General features: G+C 42.7%; 2 protein-coding genes across 3 annotated transcripts in view; one reads left to right on the top strand and one right to left on the bottom strand.

Annotated features, from left to right (window-relative positions):
- The window catches only part of LOC121541554 (junction-mediating and -regulatory protein), a 48,763-nt gene extending 34,968 nt beyond the window's left edge, over positions 1-13,795 (top strand). The window contains exons 3-10 of the mRNA XM_041850634.2: positions 7,908-8,058; positions 8,745-8,914; positions 9,214-9,379; positions 9,693-9,880; positions 10,052-10,138; positions 10,436-10,534; positions 10,651-11,158; positions 11,262-13,795. Of these exons, the coding sequence (XP_041706568.2) occupies positions 7,908-8,058; positions 8,745-8,914; positions 9,214-9,379; positions 9,693-9,880; positions 10,052-10,138; positions 10,436-10,534; positions 10,651-11,158; positions 11,262-11,578 (1,686 nt within the window). The 3' untranslated portion in view covers positions 11,579-13,795. The remainder of the gene's footprint in view (positions 1-7,907; positions 8,059-8,744; positions 8,915-9,213; positions 9,380-9,692; positions 9,881-10,051; positions 10,139-10,435; positions 10,535-10,650; positions 11,159-11,261) is intronic.
- Positions 13,796-17,339: 3,544 nt separating this feature from the next.
- LOC121541553 (homer protein homolog 1-like) overlaps positions 17,340-24,007 on the bottom strand; it is a 65,729-nt gene continuing 59,061 nt past the window's right edge. For both annotated transcript variants that reach the window (XM_041850632.2, XM_041850633.2), the window contains one exon: positions 17,340-18,007. In XM_041850632.2, the coding sequence (XP_041706566.1) occupies positions 17,813-18,007 (195 nt within the window). In that variant the 3' untranslated portion in view covers positions 17,340-17,812. The remainder of the gene's footprint in view (positions 18,008-24,007) is intronic.

Raw genomic sequence — 24,007 nt, 5'->3', positions numbered from 1 at the left:
CGCTGAAAAACATCCCCACAGCATGATGCTGCCACCACCATGCTTCACCGTAGGGATGGTATTGGCCAGGTGATAAGCGGTGCCTGGTTTCCTCCAGACGTGATGCTTGGTATTCAGGCTAAAGAGTTCAATCTTGGTTTCATCAGACCAGGCCATCTTGTTTCTCATGGTCTGAGAGTCCTTTAGGTGCCTTTTTGGCGAACTCCAAGCGGGCTGTCATGTGCCTTTTCCTGAGGGAGTGGCTTCCGTCTGGCATCTCTACCATAAAGGCCTGATTGGTGGAGCGCTGCAGAGATGGTTGTCCTTCTGGAAGGTTCTCCCATCTCCACAGAGGAACTCTGGAGCTCTGTCAGAGTGACCATCGGGTTCTTGGTCACTTCCCTGACCGAGGCCCTTCTCCCCCGATTGCTCAGTTTGGCCTGGTGGCCAGCTCTAGGAAGAGTCTTGGTGGTTCCAAACTTCTTTCATTTCAGAATGATGGAGGCCACTGTGTTCTTGGGGACCTTCAATGCTGCAGAAATATTTTTGTACCCATCCCCAGATCTGTGTCTCGAAACAATCCTGTGTTGGAGCTCTACAGACAATTCCTTAGACCTCATGGCTTGGTTTTTGCTCTGACATGCACTGTCAACTGTGGGACCTTTATATAGACAGGTGTGTGCCTTTCCAAATCATGTCCAATCAATTGAATTTACCACAGGTGGACTCCAATCAAGTTGTAGAAAAATCTCAAGGATGATCAATGGAAACAGGATGCACCTGAGCTCAATTTCGAGTTTCATAGCAAAAGGTCTGAATACTTATATAAATAAGGTATTTCTTTTGTTGTTTAAATAAATAAATATTCAATTTTTTTTCTCTCGAAGAACCTGTTTTTACTTTGTCATTATGGGGTATGGCGTGTAGATTGAGGACAATTTTTTTTATTTAATCCATTTTAGAATAAGGCTGTAACGTAACAAAATGTGGAAAAGTGAAGGGGTCTGAATACCTTCCGAATGCACTGTATTTAGCTGGTTTAAACGTACGAGTAGACGGGAGATATATACTCTTATGATGAGAAGTTGGGAACAGTATCCATTCTACATAGTATTTTTCTTTCCGCAACCTTCTGAACTAGGGGTGGGAACCCTGTAGGCTTGGGCGGTATACCATAGACCGGGGTATTTGGAAATAGCCACGGATGTTTTTTCAACACCGTTGAAACTATTTCTTTGAAGTTTTTCAATACATTTCCAGACTTGTAACTACTTTTTAAGTAAATTCCTGCAGTCAACTTGTGCAATTCCACAGGAATGGAAGACCCAGAGTTATCTCTGCTACAGAGGATAAGTTCATTAGAGTTACCAGCCTCAGCATATTTAGCTAGCAGTCTCCATGGAAATTCGGTATTGCTTGTGCTAAATTTGTTAGCATTCTGGTAAACGCCCAGTGGGCTTTTTCTTTGCGTTTTTTGGCTCCCTCTTGTGTACTAAACCGGTAATACCGTAAATCCCGGGATGAGCGAAGGAAGGTCTGACGATATGAAAATCTGAATACAACCCAACCCTAGAACCCTGCAGTCCATGCAGGCTTTTGTTCAAGCCCAGCACTAACTCACCTAATTCAAGTCATCAACTAATCATGGTCTTCAATTTCGACAACAATTGCTTTTATCAGATATGTTAGAGCTGGGCTGGAACAAAAGCATTTACACACTGCTGCCCACTAGCACTGGAGTTACCCACCCCTGGCCTGAACCCTGTCAACATGCCAAATGGAACAGGTGAATGAGGGAACAGATGAATAGATTAATGAAGGGATGAAGTGGATGAGTGTCAGGGACAAAGGAGAGCAGGTATAGGATGAATGATGCATTGTGGGATGGCCCTATCTTGTGTCGGAGTGATGCAGCATGGGTATTCTGTTACAGCCAGGGTCAGAGGGCATACATTAATAAGTCATGTTGCTTCTGTAACCTACGAAACGGTGGCAATGTACCATAGGTAGTTAGCAGGTAGAACCTGAACGTTGTGTATGATAAAAAATGTGTGTGTGTGTGTGCGCGTGTTTGCGTGTGTGGTGACGTTCCCCACTCCCATAGGTGATATAAGGCTGTTTTAGGCATCTGTGATAAGGACTGTGACACTGGTCTATCTCTGTAGTTATTTCAGCCTGTGGCCCCCTGGCCCTGGGAACAGACCTGGCTGTTATTCCTACCTCACTCACTCTGACACCAGCTGTCTGGAGCTGCAGATTACAGAGTGGGCTGTAGAGGAGGTGTGGATAGATGGACAGAAGAATGGAGGTGTAGTGTAGTACTGTTACTGAATTCTGAGAGAGGCAGCATTTGTGTGTGTATAATTTAGCGGTGTAGGATTAGGTCATGGCTGTATAGGGTGTCGTGTCTGAGATGAGACCCACACCACATGGTACACACCATGACACAGCACAGCAACCAGGAAGTGACAGAAGAGAGGGGTGGGGCTTACTGGACCAGGTGGCAGACTGGCCAGAGAACAACACTAAAGCTCTCTGACATCATCACATCCACTATTCTTATCTCATTGTTCAATTCTCAGCAACATTCTATTCCAATACTGTATTCTATTCATAACTCTTTCTCAAATATAGCCCTTTCACTACAAGAACACCTAACAAGAACCAAATTCTTCAATGAGAGGGGGCAGCACTGAGCAAGCCTGCAACATCATTTCCTGGAGTAGCTCAAACTGCGCATGTTATATCTCCATGAGACGCCATCTTAACCGACTTAATTTGGCTTCAATACGCTATTGAGCCATCACATAGGAATGAATGGTGTCACGTGATCGATGGCTTTGTCCATTCATATATACATTCATTGGTGTCACTCTAACCTTAAAATCAAGTCTCGGCAGAAATGTGTATACTGTATATACTGTATATTCTTTTTTTGCAGTGGCGGCAACAATTTAGAAGGGGCGCATATAGGGGAAACACTGAGTCAACCACAGTATCAGGGAAACAGAGAACGATGGCATACTCGAAATGTAGGGTTTTACATTTCATCAACAGCCCCTGGTAAAGACATTCCCGCTGTGAAGTGATAGACTAGTAGTGTTTACAGTATGTCTTTATTCCACGTAGATATGATGGACATCCTCATTGTTAGGGTGTTTCCATAGTTCCATAGAGCAGGATGTGTGACTTGTCTCCTGGGTAGGAGCTATGCTAGGCCCAGATGTCAGAATAATTCTAAATGTTATAGTTTGTGTAGAGGGCCAATATGCCCTCTCTATTGGAGAAAGGAAACCTCAGCACTAAGGTCATGTCTAACTTTGTGTGACTGAGTAAAGTCTCTCCCATTATCTATCCTTCTCTCCCTCTAACACACACACTCTTTCTCTCTCTCTCTCCCTCCTTTCCCTCTCTCTCTCTCCCACTCCCTAACTATTCTCTCTCCGTCCTCTACCTCTATCTAACTCACTCTCTTTCTCTCCCTCCGTCACACACACACTCAACATACAGATGTTGGCTGATGTAAACCACTCAGATTCTTTGAGGCGTGCTGTTGATTACTCTGTGTGCTGTTTGCACGTGTGTGTGTGTGTGCACGTGTGTGAGCGCCCATACAGACACATCTGTTTTGCATTGAGATATTAGGCTAACGTGAATATAGAGTGTATGTATGTGGTGGTGGTGGTGGGGGGGTCCTTGGGAAGTAAGCTACTCTCACTGTACAATCTGTTCCAGCTGCTGCTGTCTAGCCTAAACGCACCTAGAACAATGATCAGTTGTCTTACTAACTCACCCAGGGCTTATCCAGGGCTGGTTAGCTAGCTACAAAGACAGTGTAAAAGACCTTACCCAAGTCACTTCCAAGTGTAGGACCAAGTCTGAGAAGCGAGTTAACACTGGAACACTCGATTGCCATTGCCTCAGTATGTTGGGTTAAATCAGGTTCTCTTATCCATAGAGAATGTCCCACAGCTATCAAAAGAAAACAAAGGAGGACACTGGGTTAGTAGTACAGTAAACACGTCCAGGCATGTAGCTCTGTCCCTGACTGGTACACCACAGCACCACCTGCTGTTAAACACTGGTACTACATGAGGCCAGGTGAATTGAGGTACTTTAACCCATAAGGGTCTATGGATGAGTGTGCTGTTTGTTTGTTTCTGTTCCTCTCTCGCTGTCTCGTTAGCTTCCGGGTATGGTGGAAAATGACCCGAGCTACGGCATTCGGGCTGGCTTAGTAGTGCCTGTCCCGAATGGCGCGTTCATGTAAATGGGTGTATTGGAAGACACCATGTCAGAAGTGATGGGATTCTGTAAATGTGTTTTGTTATATTGTATTATGATAAACCGATTGCAAAGGTTCAATTAATATAATTAATGATATGTTTTGATGTTGGTAATTGCTTAATTAATTAAAGAGTTTGGTATGTTCTGATGGGAGGGGCTTCCCCTACAAAAGGAGCCTCTCTTTCAGTTCAAAAAGGGGGACCGTTTTGATTGAGCTGTTGATGGGGCAGCACTGTTTTAGCTGTCCCATAATGTATACTTTTGGTGGCAGTACTGTTTTTCTTCCGGAATCACGATGTAAATAAACACCCTTACACAGAAGTACTTTTGCGGCTTCCGCCATCGTTTTATTTGATAGAGGTTAGGTTTTTCAGTTTAGCCTTCTGGCCTACTCTACGCGACAGTAATATAACCATATACAATTTCAGTAGCACGTCTTCGCGTGATGACTGTGCCATCCCCATGGCCTCCACAATGGATTAGTCCACTCAGACCAGCGTGAATCAGACGGGGGTCTTGTACACCATGACATTTAATGTATTATTTTGCTACTGCTCGATTAAAGAAATCTCGATTGACCAACAGCCTATCAACCAAACAATCGACCAGTCGACTAAATGGGGTCAGCCCTAATATAAACCAACCACGGTATTTAAGGGGCAGTCTTTCTTCAAAAGTATGTACAATGTATGCATTGTCTTTTTTTGTTGGTACATTAGGAGAAGCGTTAGAGCTAAAAAAAGCCCTAAAAAGGCATAGCCCCTCAAGTATAGATGTATTTTGCTTTGTTTTTTTTTGTGTGTTGTTTGTTAAATGTCTGCTCAGCCCACATGCCCACATATTCTGTATATGTACAGTGTATTCGTAAAGTATTCAGACCCCTTCACTTTTTCCTCATCAATCTACACACAATACCCCATAATGACAACGTGAAAACATATTATTTTTTTCATCACATTTATACAAATAAATAAACGGAGATACCTTATTTACATAAGTATTCAGACCCTTTGCTAAGAGACTTGAAATTGAGCTCATGTTTCTACAACTTGATTGGAGTCCACCTGTGGTAAAGTCACTTTTTCCACATTTTGTTACGTTACAGCCTTATTCTAAAATGGATTAAATAAATAAAATTGTCCTCAATCTACACACCATACCCCATAATGACAAAGTAAAAACAGGTTTTTCGAAATTTTAGCTTTTATTTTTTATTTTTTTAAACAACAAAAGAAATACCTTATTTATATAAGTATTCAGACCCTTTGCTATGACACTCCATTGATCATGAGATTTTTCTACAACTTGATTGGAGTCCACCTGTGGTAAATTCAATTGATTGGACATGATTTGGAAAGGCACACACCTGTCTATATAAGGTCCCACAGTTGACAGTGCATGTCAGAGCAAAAACCAAGCCATGAGGTTGAAGGAGTTGTCCGTAGAGCTCCGAGACAGGATTGTGTGGAGGCACAGATCTGGAGAGTACACCATTTTCCCTTATATCTCAGCATATGTACCAAGAAGGCCATTTTCTAATGATGAATTGTACCTTAAATTGTGAAAAATACACATTGATTTCATTGAATGTCCCATCAGGGGCAAATCTGTTGTTTTTAGATAGATAGAATTCAAGCTATTTTAGATAAAATCCAGACAGGAACAATTATTTTAGCAGGTGACCTACATTGTACATTTAAGATTGACAGACATAGTAATAAAAAAGACAAATTTAGGGAGCCTCCAAAGAGGCAGAAACATGTAATCTCTACAAATAATGTACCTGACAACTGGAGATTACTATTCCCAACTACAAAATACTATTCCTTTTTTTCTCAAAGTAAGAAAAGCTATTCAAGAATTGAATACATTTATTTTTCTTCAAAAATGCACTGAACAATTTATTGGATTCAAAAAAATCATGATATAGTGATATCGGATCATTCTCCGATATCATGCTTAATTACATTTAGCAACAGAATTTGGAGAATGAACAGAGCGCATCTTCTGGACCCGAATTTTATTTAAAATGTAAACGAAAAAATAAAAACCTTTACCATTACAAATGTAGACAGAGGACAGAGAAAAGCCGACCCCTGATATAATTTGGGATTCCTTTAAGGCGTACATTAGGGGAATGGTAATCTCATACTCGGCAAAAGTTCAATCTGATTTAGAAATTAAAGAAAAAAAATCACTATCTTAAAAAGTATCCCAAGAAGTATCTCAAAAAGTATTTACAAGGTAAAGAATAAAATAAAAGGTTAAACTGAAATAACTACTTAATGGAAAATGAACCTGGTAAATATCTCGCAGCTCTCACAAAACAAATAAATGCTAAACCAGTTATAATTTTAAAAGATAAATATACAAAAGCAGGAATTAGAAACAACAAATGCGATTAATGACAATTTTACAAGTTATTATGACAATTTATATAAATCAGAATTAAACAGTGGGATGGGTCCTATAGCCTTCTTAGACTCAATAACTCTGCAGCAACTATCAACAGACAAAAAAGTATCATTAAAAACAGAGATCACCTAAGAAGAAATATTAGATACTGTTAAAACATTCGCACTCTCACGTTGTATACTGATAGAAGACAACCGCAGGAATGCGTAATAGGGTTTTTTATTATTCCACCCAACATAAGGTACGTCATGGAAAACAACGGGGACGAAGCCCAAAACAAACACGTATATACAATTTTGGGTTGACCAATGTAGATATTTTCAAATACATCCAATTTAAAAAATGTATATCACCAAATGTTGATTAAAAATCTATTGGACATCAGAGCAATCTTGAGGGAATTCTATTTGAGTCAGAAAAGGATATTCATATGATAGGTAAGCTATACAAAACCTTGCAGAGAGAGCCTACACAACTGACAATCTCTTAGAAAAAAATATAAACTAGTGGAACCAAGATTATTTTTAAAGAACTGATATGGGCACAAGATGGAGGGAATGTTGGAACATAACTAACGAGATTACAGTTAATGAAAATGTACGCTTAATCCAGTATAAAGTAATGTATCGAATTTATTAAGAGACAAAATTCCCAAATTCTACAGCACAACTGCAGTCATGTCTGAAGTGTAAAACTACTAATGAGTCAATAATTCATGCCTTCTGGGAATGTTAAAAAAATCCAAAGTTATGGGCGGAGGTATTGCAATGTAAATGTACTTTTAATTAGTCTGTCTGTATATTTCAAGACATGACATATGAGGGTGTAGTGAGATACCCGATGGGTTGGACAATACTCTTCTCATCAATTATCTTTAAAAAAAAACTTGTACTCAAAAAATGGAAATCAGCCAATCCTCCTCCGTTCACGCAATGGAAAGGTCAAATGCTTTATTATCTAAAAATTGAAAGAGCGTGGGCGATGGAGAGAAAGAAAATGGTGCAGTTTGAGGCCATGTGGCAGAAAGTGATGTGTGCTGGAGATAGGGGTGGGGGCTAGTGGGTCTAGGCAGGTGTGATGTAGTGATGTTTGTATGATGTAGTTGTTTGTATGTGTATGTTTTGTATTGTTTATAAAAATGAAAATTAAACAAAAAAAATTGAAATAAGGAAATTGATTTGATTTGACCTTTGCGTGACCCCGTTGACCTGTATCCCCTGGGTCAGATCTCCCTGGAGACGGAGCGTCTGGGGCCTCGTCGTGTGGAGGGGCTGAGGAGGGAGGATGAGGAGTGGACGAGGAAGGCTCACGCTGCCGTCCTCTCCATACAGGACCTCACCGTCAAGTTCTTCGAGACCACCGCCAGGGCTCAGAAAGGTAAGTTCTCACACACGCACGCACACACACACACACACACACACACACACACACACACACACACACACACACACACACACACACACACACACACACACACACACACACACACACACACACACACACAAACAAAGAAACACACACAAACACAGAAATACACACAAACAGAGAAACAAACACAGAGAAACACACACAAACTCTGTAGAGACAAACTCCAGAGCCATGCATCATCAACAGAGCAGAGCAGCCCATAGACAGACTATTTTACCGACACTCCCTCAGAGTCAGACCCTAATCTCCATGCTTTAAACTGCTTTATCTAAACTCTTCTCCCAATCCCCCAAATCACTATAACCCAACTATCAATTGGCTCACACTCTGGTTAAAACCTCAAACATATTTTGTCTACCTTTGTCTACCTTTGGTCCTTTGTAGCTCAATTGGTAGAGCATGGCGCTTGTTACGCCAGGGTAGGGGGTTCGATTCCCGGGACCACTCATACGTGAAATATATGCACGCATGACTGTAAGTTGCTTTGGATAAAAGTGTCTGCCAAATGGCATATATTACTACCCCCAAACATAAACAGTGCATTTTGTGATCACTATCGTGTTTATTTATTTTTCCATCTTTTTGTGTGTGTATTTTATGTAAAAAAAATGTTTTTACATCTGTGTGTGTTCCAGGGGTTTACGAGCGGATGCGTGTGGACCAGAGGAAGTTTGGTAAGGCGGCGTGGGCTGCAGCTGTGGACCGTATGGAGCGTCTGCAGTATGCCGTGTCCAAGGAAACACTGCAGCTAATGAGGGCCAAGGAGATCTGCCTGGAGCAGAGGAAACACGGCCTGAAAGAGGAGGTACTACTACTACTACTACTGCTACAATACTACTACCATACTACTACTGTTATAATAGTAATAAACAGTCAGCTGATGAGGGCCAAGGAGATCTGCCTGGAGCAGAGGAAACGGTCTGGACAGGAGGTACTAATAATTCTATAGCACTTTTCCAGACTCTCAAAGCACATTGTATTGGGGAATCATGCCTCATCCACCACCAATGCCACGGCAGCCATTTTACACCAGATATCTCACCACACATCAACTACCCACAATGTCTTTCTGACCATCTCTTTCTCTCTCTCTGTGTGTCTCAGATGCAAAGCCTGCAGGAGGGAGAGGATGCCATGCTGCGGTTAGATCAGATGGAGGCGCTGTACTATGAGCTCCAGTTGCAGCTCTATGACATACAGGCTGAGGTGCTGCGTTGTGAGGAACTGCTGCTCAACGCTCAGCTCGCCAGTCTACGCAGACAGATCACTGGTAATACTACACACTTTATACCTTACTACTGACCAACATTCAGACTAGGAACTGCTGCTTAATGCCCAGCGCACCGGTCTACGCAGACCGATCACTGGTACACAATAATATTATATGTTTGGTTTCCTTTGCTTCTTTACTTCCTAGTATCGCGATACAGGTATCGTGACAACACTACTATACATCTATACCTGTTACTGTTAATCAACACTTAGCCTTTTAATAACTGCTCAGCTCCAGAGCCTCTGTAGAAAGACTGTTAGTGAGGCCTACAGTACGAACAGTGTACCTCTCTGTGTCCTCTCTCCCACAGAGCGCCAGGACGAGGTGGTGTACTATGATGCGTATGAGAGTCCCGATGCCATGCAGCGGGTGGAGGAACCCTCTGCTCCCCCCCTGCCCCTCAGAGATGAGCTCAGCCAGCTGCAGCAGAGGACCAGACAGCTAGAGGCACGCAGGGGACGCATCACCGCCAAGAAGGCCTACCTTAAGAACAAAAAGGTAATTATCAACCAATCACACACTTACCTCTGGACTTACTAACCAATCAAAGCCATGAAAGCCTACCCCGAGAACAAAAAAGAAGCAGAAGACTAAGACCAATACTTTGTTTATGTCTTTAATCCTCCTGTAATGTGTTGGCTCTAATATGTCTTGTTTATCTATAACCAGGAGATCTGTATCGTCAACCACAACCAGAAGATACAGCAACGCCAAGGTAGTCAGGACGACCAGACATCGCATCAAGCACTGCAACAAGTACGTTGTCTTTCATTAGTGTTTGTGTTCGAGATTCCCTAAAACGCGCCACTTTGATACAGCTACGACCAGAAGTTACTTTTTTGTAGCAGGTTAGGAGAATTAACGCAGCAGGTTAGGAGAATTAACGCAGCAGGGTAGGAGAATTAACGTGGCAGGTTAGGAGAATTAGGTTAAGGTTAGGAAAAGGGTTAGGGTTAGCGAAAATGCTCTCCTAAGGAGTCCCGTTTGTGTTGATTCAGTATTACAGGGATGATGGTGAGTATAGTTCCTCATCCTATCTGTGTTTCTCCGTAGCGAGGGGAGGAGCAGGAGGAAGAGGAGGAGGAGAGGAGAAACGCCAGAATGAGTCTGGATAGATCGAGAACTCTGGACAGACTACGCAGCTTCAAACAGGTGAGGTCACCGCTACTTCTGAAGAACACTCTAAACCTCTCATGTTATGTGGATCTTAGTTTAATGCTGTGTTTAGACTCGGGTGATGTTGTAACTGTTGGTTCTGTCTGTTGCAGCGTTTCCCTGGTCAGGTGACTCTGAAGTCCAGCAGACTGCTTATGTCCCACGGCCACTCCCGGAAGAAAACCTCCTCCCCCCTCTCTCCCGTGGGGAGGCCTGTGACCCTAGCTGCCAGCGTCCAGACAGACACTGCTGACCTCTCAGAGCTCTCTGCCCCTCCCGCTGATGCCTGTGGTCACCAGAGTGTCTCTCTACCCCCGCTAGGGGGCGCCACTGGGCCTCTCTCTGCCCCCTCCTCTCCAGCTCCTCTCTCAGCGCTCCCCTCCTCTGCACCTCCACCACCTCCTCCTCCCCCACCCCCTCCCTCCTTAGAGGACCTCTCCAGTGAGGGAGGGGAGCGGGCTCACCCCACTAGCCCAGTCCGGCAGTCCAAGGCTGGGTCGGATTCAGAGCCTCTCCCCCTGGCTCCGTTCTCTCCACGGTTCTTTGACAGCAGTCAGCTGCAGACAGCCAGGAAGAAACTGAAGAAGACAGCCTCGCTGGACTCCTCACAGTGGAGGAGAGGTGAGACATGACAACATACAAATACTGTATTTTAAAGGAATATTTCTAAATGACAAGTTGACTAGATTTTTCTCTGACATGTTCCATTCTCCCATCTCTACAGCGAGTTCCCCCATGGACGAGGTCCTGAACTCCCTGAAGCGAGGCAGCTTCCACCTGCGGAAGGCAGAGCTCCGGGTCCTAGCCCCCGACCCAGACGATGACGAGAGCAACAACATCCTGGCCCAGATCCGGCAGGGCGTCCGGCTGAGGAAGGTGCGGACGCGGCCGGACCAGCAGCGGCACACCAAGGGCTCGTTCCCCCACTCTGCCGACGCTCTGACCCGCTCCATCCACGAAGCCTTGAGACGCATCAAGGAGGCTTCGCCTGAGTCGGAGTCTGAGGACGAAGGCCTGCCCTGCACGGACTGGGAGAACTAGATACTAGATACACACACAACACGCACACCACACACACCCAGTCGGAGTCTTGAGGACAAGGGCCTGCCCTGTACCGACTGGGACTCTGACCTTTAATCTCAGCCCACTACTATCTTCTATTTCTGGCTACACATTGACAGACCCAGAAAGCGGAGTAGAGATGTTTCCTGGTGTTTTTTTCTTCAGAAAATAGGTCAGAAGTAACTATTTCTTACTATTTCTTCTCATCTTTGAAATGGACCACTAGCCTTTACCTCCTTGTTTTCTATGCTGTGCTGACTGACTCCTCCTGCTCTCTCCGAAGTCAAGCACTTTGAGAACCTCGTAATGGAAGTCACTATGTAAATGCATTTCCTTCATTTGATTCCTTCATTGTCTTGTACCAAGTGGGGGAATGAGGCCCCTTGTCAGTGCACCGACTGGAGAGCTAGGGTTCTGGGATCCCGTATGTAGAATGAACTATGAAGTTGGAGAGTTAAGCTGTAGGTTGCTGTGGTGCGTTTGTTTTACGTTTGACAGGATTTAGTGTTTTCTTCAGTGTTTATTCAACCCCCTGTAGAATAAGGTGTGTTATTGCTTGGCTGGAACAAAAGCTTGCACCCACACTGTACGGCGCTCTACGGGTGAGCTTGGCCACCACTGGTATTGAAGTTGAGAAGTCATGATGATGTTCTCTGTAAGAGCAGTGCCCTTACAGCCAGCCGAAGTATCCAGCTCTACACAGGTGTCATTCATTCCATATTCATTTTCCCTCATGAAGTGTGTTTTTTTTTTTAAGTGTGCTTTTACGGTCATTATTATTTAGAAAGGAGTGTTTCTTTTCTCTTTTTTTCTGCCTTGTTTTTACAATATATTTTCCACGTGAGGCCACTAGTACCGATTGTACCTGGAGTCGCTTCACGTTTTTATCTAGGTTCGATTATTTTATCCGTCTTTTATCTAAGAGTTGTGTCAAAACGGAAACTATTACTATAGGAACAATCTCTGTTTACTGTAATGATTCATGCACTGAGTATGAAGAAATAATGATGTACTGTTAGGAACTGAAGGACTGAGAGTTCACAACTGCTGTTCAAATTGTTGTTTGGCCAGGTCAAAGGTTGTAGTACTGTATTTTTCCAGCACCATCTTCAGTGGTCTTGAAAAACTGTCAGATAGAAATGTATGGTGCAGAGCTGATATGATTGTCTGTCATGTAGAATAGGGATCCTGTCAGCTCTATTCATCATATTTCTATCTGTGTGTTTACCTCACTGAATCCACCAGTGGTGTGGTAACTAACCTCAGTGAGTTAGTGGACTGAGCATATGGAGCTCATGTTTCATGCTGTGTCTTTATGGCAAGTGGTCAAAACCCAATCATGTGACTTTCTGCAGCGTCCACATACTGTATCTCTGACTGCGTCTCAGTAGTCTGAAGTGGGTTCCTCTCCTCGTCTCCTCTCCTTCATCTGTACTGATCTATAAACCGTGGGTAGGTGACAGCAACATAGTGGAATGACTCTGAGGAATTAGCTTTCCACTGTCCAGATCTTTTAGTGCAGATGGAGAGAAGTTTAGGAGTCTAGAGGCAGTCATTTTAGTTATATTGAGATGCCCCCCTCCTAGTCCTGTCTCATCATGTTCTCTATAGACATACATACATACAGTAAAAACCTGTCTGTCTTTTGGGAAATCACTGGTTTTCATAGTCCGTTTTCATCATTGTATTTGGGGTATTTATGTATATTTTCTTTTATACATATCTTTGTTATACATGATTTGTATAATCCAAATCTTATATGTATTATTCATTTCCATTTTTTTGCAGTCTACTCTTATTTCTGTCTTCAGCTAACTCTACAGTTTGACCTATAACTTTTGACTTGTATGACCTTATGCATGTGGCTGGCCTGGTCTGATTTGAAGATGAGTCTGTCACTAGATAAGTGCAATATTATTATATTAAACTGAAAAATATGTATTATAATGTAATCAAGTGTACATCCTGAAAATACATTGGCATGCTTAAAAACGTAAGTATTTATTTAGTAAAAACGTTGTTTTAAGAAATGGAGTTAGGATTCATAAAGCAATACCACACAAAATGTAATGTGCTTTTTAAGATGTTCTTTTTGCATTTGAATCTTGTCTTTTCCTGTCATCGCATTCCTAACTGCTTTATATATATCCCAGTTATATTTTTTCCCTTCAAAATAAAACTAAGTACCAAAATGTCTTCCTGTCCTGTTCTTTGACTTGGCATCACAGAGCAATTAGAACTCAGCGTTTGGCCAAACCAGCCAGCCTTTTGTTGGACCTAGCACATCCCCTAGAGGTCAACCACAAATAGTAATTCATAAAAATACAGCCAGATGGCCCCCTTTTAGGCAGTAAGTGGATGTGATTTTATACAAGCAACAGGACTGGATGGGAATTGAACTGGTCTCTACAGAGAAGAATGTACAGATTAGACAACCAAAGAAACACAAAACAAGAACAACATTCAGATGAGTGAAAACCCTTAATTTGTTTAAATTGTTTTTATTTTACTATAAACTGAAAATTACAATTGTGTTTAAGCATGTGGCATAATCAACATTTAAAATTATTACTCAAACGTTTTCCCCTTTCAAACTGTAGAAGTACAGATCATAATTGAAACGCTATAAAAGCCAACCAACCCAGAAACCCCATTTAAAGTCTCCCAAAGATACTAGAACCAACAATAAGCCCTTAAAGGTCGACGTTGGGCAAAAAAACTGAAAAATAACGGCTTTAAACTGTATAACTGATCAATGCACCATCATACCAGGTCAATGCTTAAAAACTAAACATAACTGTATGAATAAGATATCTGGCTACAGAAGTGCCATTTCTTACAAATCTCTACCGCTTCCATCGAAAAACAAATTGGTCGCCGTGCACATGACACATCAACGAACCACCAAAGGCACACCCCATTTCTGTTTGAAAATTGAGAAAGGGGCGGAGTCTGACAGTTTTTCGTGCCCAAAGTCGACCTTTAAATAGTGTTCTTCACGTATACATATAGTTGTTTTTTATAATTTTTATACATTATCACAGAGTTTTGGCAATAGTAAACCCCAGAAAAGTATCGGAGTTAGTTACCATTGATGCATCTTTGTACCAAAGGCAACATCAACAAAATTTATATTCTGTACAGGAAAACATATTTTGGCAAAAAGGAAAGTCTCTCTGCAAACCTCACCTGCTATGCACAAGTGACTATAAATCCATTTCCTTTTTAAATAGTTCAAACATATTGCCTGTCTTTTTTTCTATACCTAAAAAAAAAACTTGATACCCACCTACCAGACATTAAATAAGTGACAAACATCTTTGTTTCATACAATTCTCATTAAAATCTGTGGTTATAATATATCTGGAATAATAAATAAAGGGAAAACATCATGAACCAATCAATCATTGCACTTCAAGTCGCAACAGAAACAAGGGGAGGGAAAATAAAGAAAAAATTCACCCAAACATACAATTCCATTTTCACAAGTGCACTATAGATTTGTTATATTAGTATTTGTAATAAAAAAGTTTATAGAAAGGAAAGACTTTTGTAGTCACTGCTGACCCAAATCCCAGCTTCTGGGCTTAGAGTGGCGTTGTTTCTGCCTTGTCTCTCCTTACATTTCCCAGAAGAAGAGGAAAATACCTGAAAGTGAGACTTAAACATGTTTATTTTTCTTCTTGATGCTCCCTCTTTGTATTGCTCATTTAGTATAGAAGGTTGTCCAAGATCTGTTCTCAATCTGGGACAAGATGCCAGATTCTTCTTCAATCTCCATGGTAACATTGTGATAGGAGGGAGGACGTTGGGAGCATTTGATAACAAAGTCACTGGGAGGTCATCTGTCTGACCTCTGACCCTTAGTCCTAGTCCAGTGTTAGATGGGACCTCAGAGCGAACGGCCATTGAGTCCAGTGAAACGCTGTACAGACCAGTGAGAGTCTGACTATCTCTATTTCCATGACCACATCTGATCTGATCTGACTGTCCTTTTGGCTGACATTGATATCTCCATAGTAATCAGAGCAATAATAGTACTGTAGTAATAATAGAAGAAGTAACGTGTAGATGTAGAATAGTTAGAAAACAGACCTGAATGTGTGGCGGATGACAGCGAAGAGTAAACAATAACAATAAGCAAAACATCCACCAGCGACTCTGGATGACTGAACTGAACTTTGCACCAAATAAATGTAGAAAATGAGTGCTTCCTTTTTCCTGTTAAAAGTCTGTGATGGAAGAAAAATCCAAAGCAAAATAACCCACCATATTCAACGTCCTCTCCTATGGAATGCTAGCCAGACTTGGCAAAAAAGCTGAAAATACAGTGCATTCCGAAAGTATTCAGACCCCTTGACTTTTTCCACATTTTGTTACGTTACAGCATTACAGACAAAAACAGGTTTAGAACTTTTTGCAAATGTATTAAAAATATAAAACAGAATTTACATACGTATTTAGATCCTTTGCTATGAGACTCAAAATTGAGCTCAGGTGCATCCTCTTTCCATTGACAATCCTTGAGATGTTTCTACAACTTGATTGGAGTCCACCTGTGGTAAATTCAATTGATTGGATATGATTTGGAAAGGCACACACCTGTCTATATAAGGACCCACAGTTGACAGAGCATGTCAGAGCAAAAACCAAGCCATGAGGTCAAAAGGAATTGTCCGTAGAGCTCCGAGACAGGATTGTATTGAGGCACAGATCTGGGGAAGGGTACCAAAAAATGTCTGCAGCATTGAAGGTCCCCAAGAACACAGTGGCCTCCATCATTCTTAAATGGAAGAAGTTTGGAACCACCAAGACTCTTCCAAGAGCTAGCCGCCCAGCCAAACTGAGCAATCAGGGAAGAAGGTCCTTGGTCAGGGAGAACCCGATGGTCACTCTGACAGTTCCTCTGTGGAGATGGGAGAACCTTCCAGAAAGACAACCATCTCTGTAGAACTCCACCAATCAGGCCTTTATGGTATAGTGGCTAGACGGAAGCCACTCCTCAGTAAAAGGCACATGACAGCCCACTTGGAGTTTGCCAAAAGGCACCTAAAGGACTCTCAGACCATGAGAAACCAGATTCTCTGGTCTGATGAAACCAAGATTGAACTCTTTGGCCTGAATGCCAAGCGTCACGTCTGGAAGAAACCTTGCACCATCCCTACGGTGAAGCATGGTGGTGACAGCATCATGCTGTGGGGATGTTTTTCAGCGGCAGAGACTGGGAGACTAGTCAGGATCGAAGGAAAGATGAACAGAGCAAAGTACAGAGTCCTTAATGAAAACCTGCTCCAGAGCGCTCAGGACCTCAGACTGGGGCGAAGGTTCATCTTCCAACAGGACAACGACCCTAAGTACACAGCCAAGACAACGCAGGAGTGGCTTCAGGACAAGTCTCTGGTTGAACATCTCTGGAGACACCTGAAAATAGCTGTGCAGCGGCGCTCCCCATCCAACCTGACAGAACATGAAAGGATCTACAGAGAAGAATGGGAGAAACTCCCCAAATACAGGTGTGCCAAGCTTGTAGCTTCATACCCAAGAAGAATCGAGGCTGTAATCGCTACCAAAGGTGCTTCAAAAAATACTGAGTAAAGGGTCTGAATACTTATGTAAATGTGATATTTCAGTTGTTTCTTTTTAATAAATTTGCAAACATTTCTAAAAACCTGTTTTTGCTTTGTCATTATGGGGTATTGTGTGTAGATTGATGAGGGGAAAAAACAACAATCCATTTTAGAATAAGGCTGTAATGTAACAAAATGTGGAAAAAGTCAAGGAGTCTAAATACTTTCCGAATGCACTGTAGATATTTGAGCAGTTTGTAGTCAGAGAGTAAATAACATTCCAAAGGGAGGGAGGAGAAGAGATGGAAGGCAGGGTGTAAGTATAGCCTCAACAGGACCTCTGTGAAGTGAGTGTGAGTGTATGTGCATTCAGTATACAGGTGTACCAGCAATATGCACATGTAGTGAACATTAGCCAAAACTAAATCCAAGCGAGCAAGTCTATCTATTTACTATTAATGTGCATGTTTTCAGTAGAGTGCAGAATAATGACTGTGTGTGTACTAATAACAGTGTGAATATTTTCGTACAGTGCCTTTGTGCACTGACTAGCAATATTCTCCCGTCACTGTGTTGTTATAATGGTGGTGATGGTGTAGGAATAGTGAAGCTCCACCAGGGGGCTCTGTAGTAGCACTCCTCTCCTCTAGCTGCTGCTGCCCTCGATGAGTCTAGCCAGGCTGTCTCTGAGCTCTGTCAGCTCAAAGATCTTCCCGTCCAGCAGCTCTAGCAGGGTGCGCAGACTCTTCCTGAAGGCCTCTCTCTCCAGCTGACTGCCCTCCAGACGCTGCTCCAACTCCACCAGCTGAGCCTCCAACGTCAGGTTCCTCTCCTCCGTCTCCTGGGATTGGGGGAGGGGGGAGATGTTAACATGTGCACACACACATTCATAACACACACACACACACACAAACTGACACCCACTCATTACAGTGAAAACATAACATTATGATTATAATAAATAAATAAAATAAATAATATGCCATTTAGCAGACGCTTTTATCCAAAGCGACTTACAGTCATGCGTGCATACATTTTTGTGTATGGGTGGTCCCGGGGATCGAACCCACTACCTTGGCGTTACAAGCGCCGTGCTCTACCAGCTGAGCTACAGAGGACCACTACTGTTATAACTACTGTTCCCTGAAGGAGGGAAATTAGGTACAACATACTATGGGGTGTTGCACTCTCGCGACTTCGGTTGAAGGATCTAAAAATCACGCCTGACAAGGCCAATGAAATCTGCACCTTGCTGGAAGCCCCGCCTTCCACAGGTGATAAGTGTCAGGCTCGGATTCATTCCGTCAATTGAATACTGCACAGGAACGGGCGGAGCGGGGCCAAACACGTGTTGTACCTCGTTTCCCTCCTTCAGTGAACAGTATACACAGAACATGATTGCCATGTTCTCAGAACATTACATATTAATGTTCTAGACACATTTCATGGGAACGTTGCAAGAACATTCATGTGTCAAGTTTTCTGAGGGTTAGGAGAATATTCCAACGTGTCTAGAACATTAATAGCTTATGTTCTGAGACCATGGCAACCATGTTCTGTGTATGTTTGGTGGGACATTGATGGAATATTCTCCTAACCCACAGAAAACTGGACAACGTTCTAGCAACGTTTCCATGGAACGTGTCTAGAACATTCATGTCTTAAGTTCTGAGAACATGATAACCACGTTCTGGGTAAGTTCTATTGGACATTAAGGGAATGGTCTCTTGGAAACATTTCTTGCACATCACAGACACATTCCTATGAAAATGTTAGTTAATGACATAATGAGACCTAAAGGGAACGTTCTCTAAAGTTGTGGGAACGTTTGTTGTTAGCTGGGAAGTCCCAACCCCTTTTCGGAAATAGGAAATACCGTCTGTACCTGCCGTCCTGGATCCGACATAGAAACCACTCGGATTGCCTGCATCTGGAGAGGGGAGGATATTGCCTCCCTCAAAACGGCCACTGAGGCCTTGGGAACAGTCGACCCGATGATGCAGCAGAAGCGTGGGGTGCGCGCAACAAATTGTAGCCTTTAACCCGACATCACTGTTCGCATGATCCAGAGCAACACTGTGCATGCTCGCCATTGGTCGGAGCAGACAGCGAGCCTCCCGTCAAGTGCCATCTGAAGGGGCGGGACGCCATCTTGTGGACTGTGAGAGATTGGTTATTTTTCCGTTTCGACCACCGTGTGTCTGAACATGGAGAAGGGACACTTTTCATTGAACTCACATGTTGGAGACACAACACTTTTGGTACCCGTGAACACTGTGGAACTTTGGGTTGACACAACTGTGTTTTTGCGTCAAGGTTTGCCTGTAGCCCGGTCCAGTCTGCGTTCCCGGGCTCTGGCAATCAGTGACATACCCCGATTGGCGGCGCCTCTTGGGGGTACTTCTGTCACAACAAGCCTGACTCGGTTTAGCCGGTAACCGGCTGGCACCCAGCGCTGGACCGCACGCATTAAAAATAGACCAAGGAAAACCTCTACCATGAAGGTTATCATACCCACCAGCCATAGGTACCGGTGCCACAGCACCTTGTAACTCAGCTGGAAAAGGGACAGACAGCTTTGAAAAACGGGCCCCTTCTGTGGTAACAGACAGGGGCGATTCGTAATTGAATCTAATTCCCAGGAATGAAACCACTTATAGAACCCATAACCTGTATCACTAAGCACCTCATAGGGACAAGTGAGCAATGAGCCACTTTTGGGGGAGGTGTGCCCCCTTGTGGACAGAGAGTAAATCCACTAACTTATTACTGTCACCCTGGGGAGGTCGATATACAGTGCCTTCAGAAAGTATTAATAACGCTTGACTTATTCCACATTTTGTTGTGTTACAACCAGAATTAAAAATGGATTAAATATATTTTCTTCTCACCCATATACACACAATACACCATAATGACAAAGTGAAAACGTGTTTCGAAATGTTTGCAAATTTATTGACACTCATTTACATAAGTATTGACACCCCTGAGTCGATACTTTGTAGAAGAACCTTTGGCAGCAATTACAGCTGTGAATCTTTCTTAGTACGTTTCTATGAGCTTCCCACACCTGGATTGTGCAACATTTGTCCATTACTCTTTTCAAAATTATTCAAGCTCTGTCAAATTGGTTGTTGATCATTGCTAACCAACCATTTTCAGGTCTTGCCATAGATTTTCAAGTAGATTTAAGTCAAAACTGTAACTCGGCCACATTCACTCTTCTCTTGGTAAGCAACTCCAGTTTGAATTTGGTCTTGTTTTTTAGGTTATTCATCTCCCAGTGTCTGGTGGAAAGCAAACTGAACCAGGTTTTCCTCTAGGATTTTGCCAGTCCTTAACGATTACAAGCATACCCATAACATGATGCAGCCACCACTATGCTTAAAAATATGGAGAGTGGTACTCAGTAATGTGTTGTATTGGATTTGCCCCAAACATAACACTTTGTATTCAAGACAAAAAGTTATTACTTTAGTGCCTTGTTGCAAACAGGATGTATGTTTTAGAATATTTTTATTCTGTACAGGCTTCCTTCTTTTCCCTCTATCAATTAGGTTAGTATTGTGGAGTAAATACAATGTTGTTGATCCATCCTCAGTTTTCTCCTATCACAGCCAATAAGCTCTGTAAATGTTTTAAAGTCACTATTGGCCTCATGGTGAAATCCCTGAGCGGTTTTCTTCCTCTCCGGCAACTGAGTTAAGAAGGACGCCTGTATCTTTGTATTGACTGGGTGTATTGATACACAATCCAAGTGTAATTAATAACTTCACAATGCTCAAAGGGATATTCAATGTCTGCTTTTTTAAATTTCTACCAATAGGTGCCCTTCTTTGCGAGGCATTGGAAATCCTCCCTGGTCTTTGTGGTTGAATCTGTGTTAAACAGGGACAAGCTTCCAAACTAAGTTGTGCTTCCGTGAGACTGAATAGCCTGGATGAAGCCCGGCCCCTTTTGGACACAGAGGGCTCAGGCAACGGCTGACGTAGCACCCCGTTTGGCCGTAACCAAGCGTGGGGGCACTGACTTCATAGTAATGTTTTGTGGGGGGACATACCGGTTGCTCAGACCTGTACTAAAAGTGCTCGGATGCTGCTTCCTCATCAGAGATGCCCACAAGCCCCACTTCCTCCACTCCAGGAATTGGAAATAGGAATGGGGTTGCGATACCGCCGGGGGAACGCTTGTAAGCTTAATTCACCTGAAGTCATGCATGCTAGCTGAAGTTAGCCATGAAGCTTCTAGTCTAAGCTAGGCTAGCTAGCCTCTTTGACTGCAGCACGGTTCCGTTTAGAATAACTATGTATACTAAACAAGAGAGCTACCCAAGCAATTCCACCGTTAGGTAGCCGGAATAGCTAGCGCATCTCAGCAAGTTAGCTAATCTGGCTAGCATGCTATGCAGCGCTCGTTAGCTAACCTGGTCACGAAAGTCTACATAGAACCGGATCACCGAGGTTGGACCCTTCTGGGAAGAGGCAATCAGTGCTTAATCAACCTGGTCGCCCTCTCACTTCGAGTAGCCTCCCGTAACTGCCGACAAAGCGCACAGGAGCCATTCGACCCGACTATCGACCAAATCCATCTCTACGTCCCGCAACTCAGACTCAGCCAAGGTATGGGCACCCAGGAGAGGAAGTCCCTATCGGAAACACGAAGACCCCTAAAGAATGCTACACTATTGTCTATAGAACCTGTGCCGCGGACTTGTAGGGGAATAGTGCCAACCGTCCCATAGTCTCGCACGAGGGCAGCCAGAGTGTGCACCGAGCCGAGACATACAAGACAACAAACGTGAGTATCTTTTAATTAATTTGGGGCATGGTCTCGAACCCGAACCCAGCTTGTCAGCCTTCGTCGTTTCAGTCACGTTAGCCATCTTACTTATTGCTTTAGCCAGGCCAAGCAATCCGAAGAATAACTAATTGTTCATGATTAGGACACTTATAAGAACCATACAAACTTCAGCACACAACGTCCAGGGGTAGGGCAGGGAATTGCCAGGGACCTCACGATACGATATTATCATGATACTTAGGTGCCGATACGATATGTATTGTGATTCTCACGATTCTATATGTATTGGGATTCGATATTGTGATTTTATTGAGATTCAATGATCCAAACATATTGCTCACCATACAGTGCCTTCAGAAAGTATTCACACCCCTTGACTTTTTCCACATTTTGTTGTGTTACAGCCTGAATTTAAAATGGATTAAATTGAGATTTTGTGTCACTGACCTACACACAATACCCCATAATGTAAAAGTGGAATTATGTTTTTAGACATTTTTACAAATTAATTAAAAATGAAAAGCTTAAATGTCTTGAGTCAATAAGTATTTAACCCCTTTGTTATTGCAAGCCTAAATAAGTTCAGGAGTAGAAATGTGCTTAACAATTACATGATAAGTTGCATGGACTCATTCTGTGTGCAATAATAGTGTTTAACATGATTTTTCTCTGTACCCCACACACAAAATTATCTGTAAGGTCCCTCAGTCGAGCAGTGAATTTCAAACACAGATTCAACCACAAAGACCAGGGAGGTTTTCCAATGCCTCGCAAAGAAGGGCATCTATTGCTAGAAAAAGACATTGAATATCCCTTTGAAGTTATTAATTACACTTTGGATGGTGTATCAATACACCCAGTCAATACAAAGATACAGGCGTCCTTCCTAACTCAGCTGAGAGGAAGGAAACCGCTCAGGGATTTCACCATGAGACCAATGGTGACTTTAAAACAGTTATAGAGTTGAATGGCTGTGATAGGAGAAAACTGAGGATGAATGAACAACATTGTAGTTACTCCACAATACTAACCTAATTGATAGAGTGAAAAGAAGGAAGCCTGTACAGAATACAAATATTCCAAAACATGTATCCTGTTTGCAACAAGGCACTAAAGTAATACTGCAAAAAATGTGGCAAAGCAATTTACTTTTTCTCCTGAATACAATGTGTTCTGTTTGGGGCAAATCCAATACAACACATTACTGAGTACCACTCTCCATCTTTTCAAGCATAGTGGTAGCTGAATCATGTTATGGGTATGCTTGTAATCGTTAAGGATTGGGGAGATTTTCAGGATCATAAAGAAACGGAATGGAGCTAAGCATAGGCAAAATCATAGAGGAAAACCTGGTTCAGTCTGCTTTCCACCAGACAGTGGGAGATGAATTCACCGTTCAGCAGGACAATAACCTAAAACACATGGCCAAATCAACATTGGAGTTGCTTACCAAGAAGACGGTGAATGTTCCTCGGTGGCCGAGTGGTAGTTTTGAGTTAAATCTACTTGAAAATACAGTGCAAGTCAAAGCCTATGAATACTTTCTGAAGGTACTGTATGTCTGCTGCAGAGAGACAAGAGAGAGCCATGATATTTGTTTTTTGATCAGTCATAGAAATAAAAGTGCTAAAACAAACTGGTTTCCCATTTAAAAAGAAGATGGAAAAAAAGCTACGAAGGAAAAATGCTTAAGTTTTTGTGTAGGTACAGCCAACTAGCACAAAAACTATATTGCAATATTGTCAAAACGATACGATATATCATCAAAAATAATTTCCCGATATGTAACTGTATACATGTTTTCTCCCATCACTATCCAGGGGGTGAGCACGCTCTACCGCTAAGGGACAGTTTAGTTAGTGCAACGTAAGACAGTCTTGTGTTCCAAATGTTTGTTTTAGTAGCGTGAATCGTTCCAGGTGAAGAGCGGAATAATTGAAGGAATGAATCTGAGCCTCACACTTATCACCTGTGGAAGGCGGGGCTTCCAGCGAGGCGCAGATTTCATTGGCCTTGTCAGGTGTGATTTTAGATCCTTCAA

The sequence above is a fragment of the Coregonus clupeaformis genome, chromosome 27 (genome assembly GCF_020615455.1).
Source record: "Coregonus clupeaformis isolate EN_2021a chromosome 27, ASM2061545v1, whole genome shotgun sequence".
Classification (NCBI taxonomy): Eukaryota; Metazoa; Chordata; class Actinopteri; order Salmoniformes; family Salmonidae; genus Coregonus; species Coregonus clupeaformis.
This window is presented reverse-complemented; position numbering and strand designations above follow the sequence as displayed.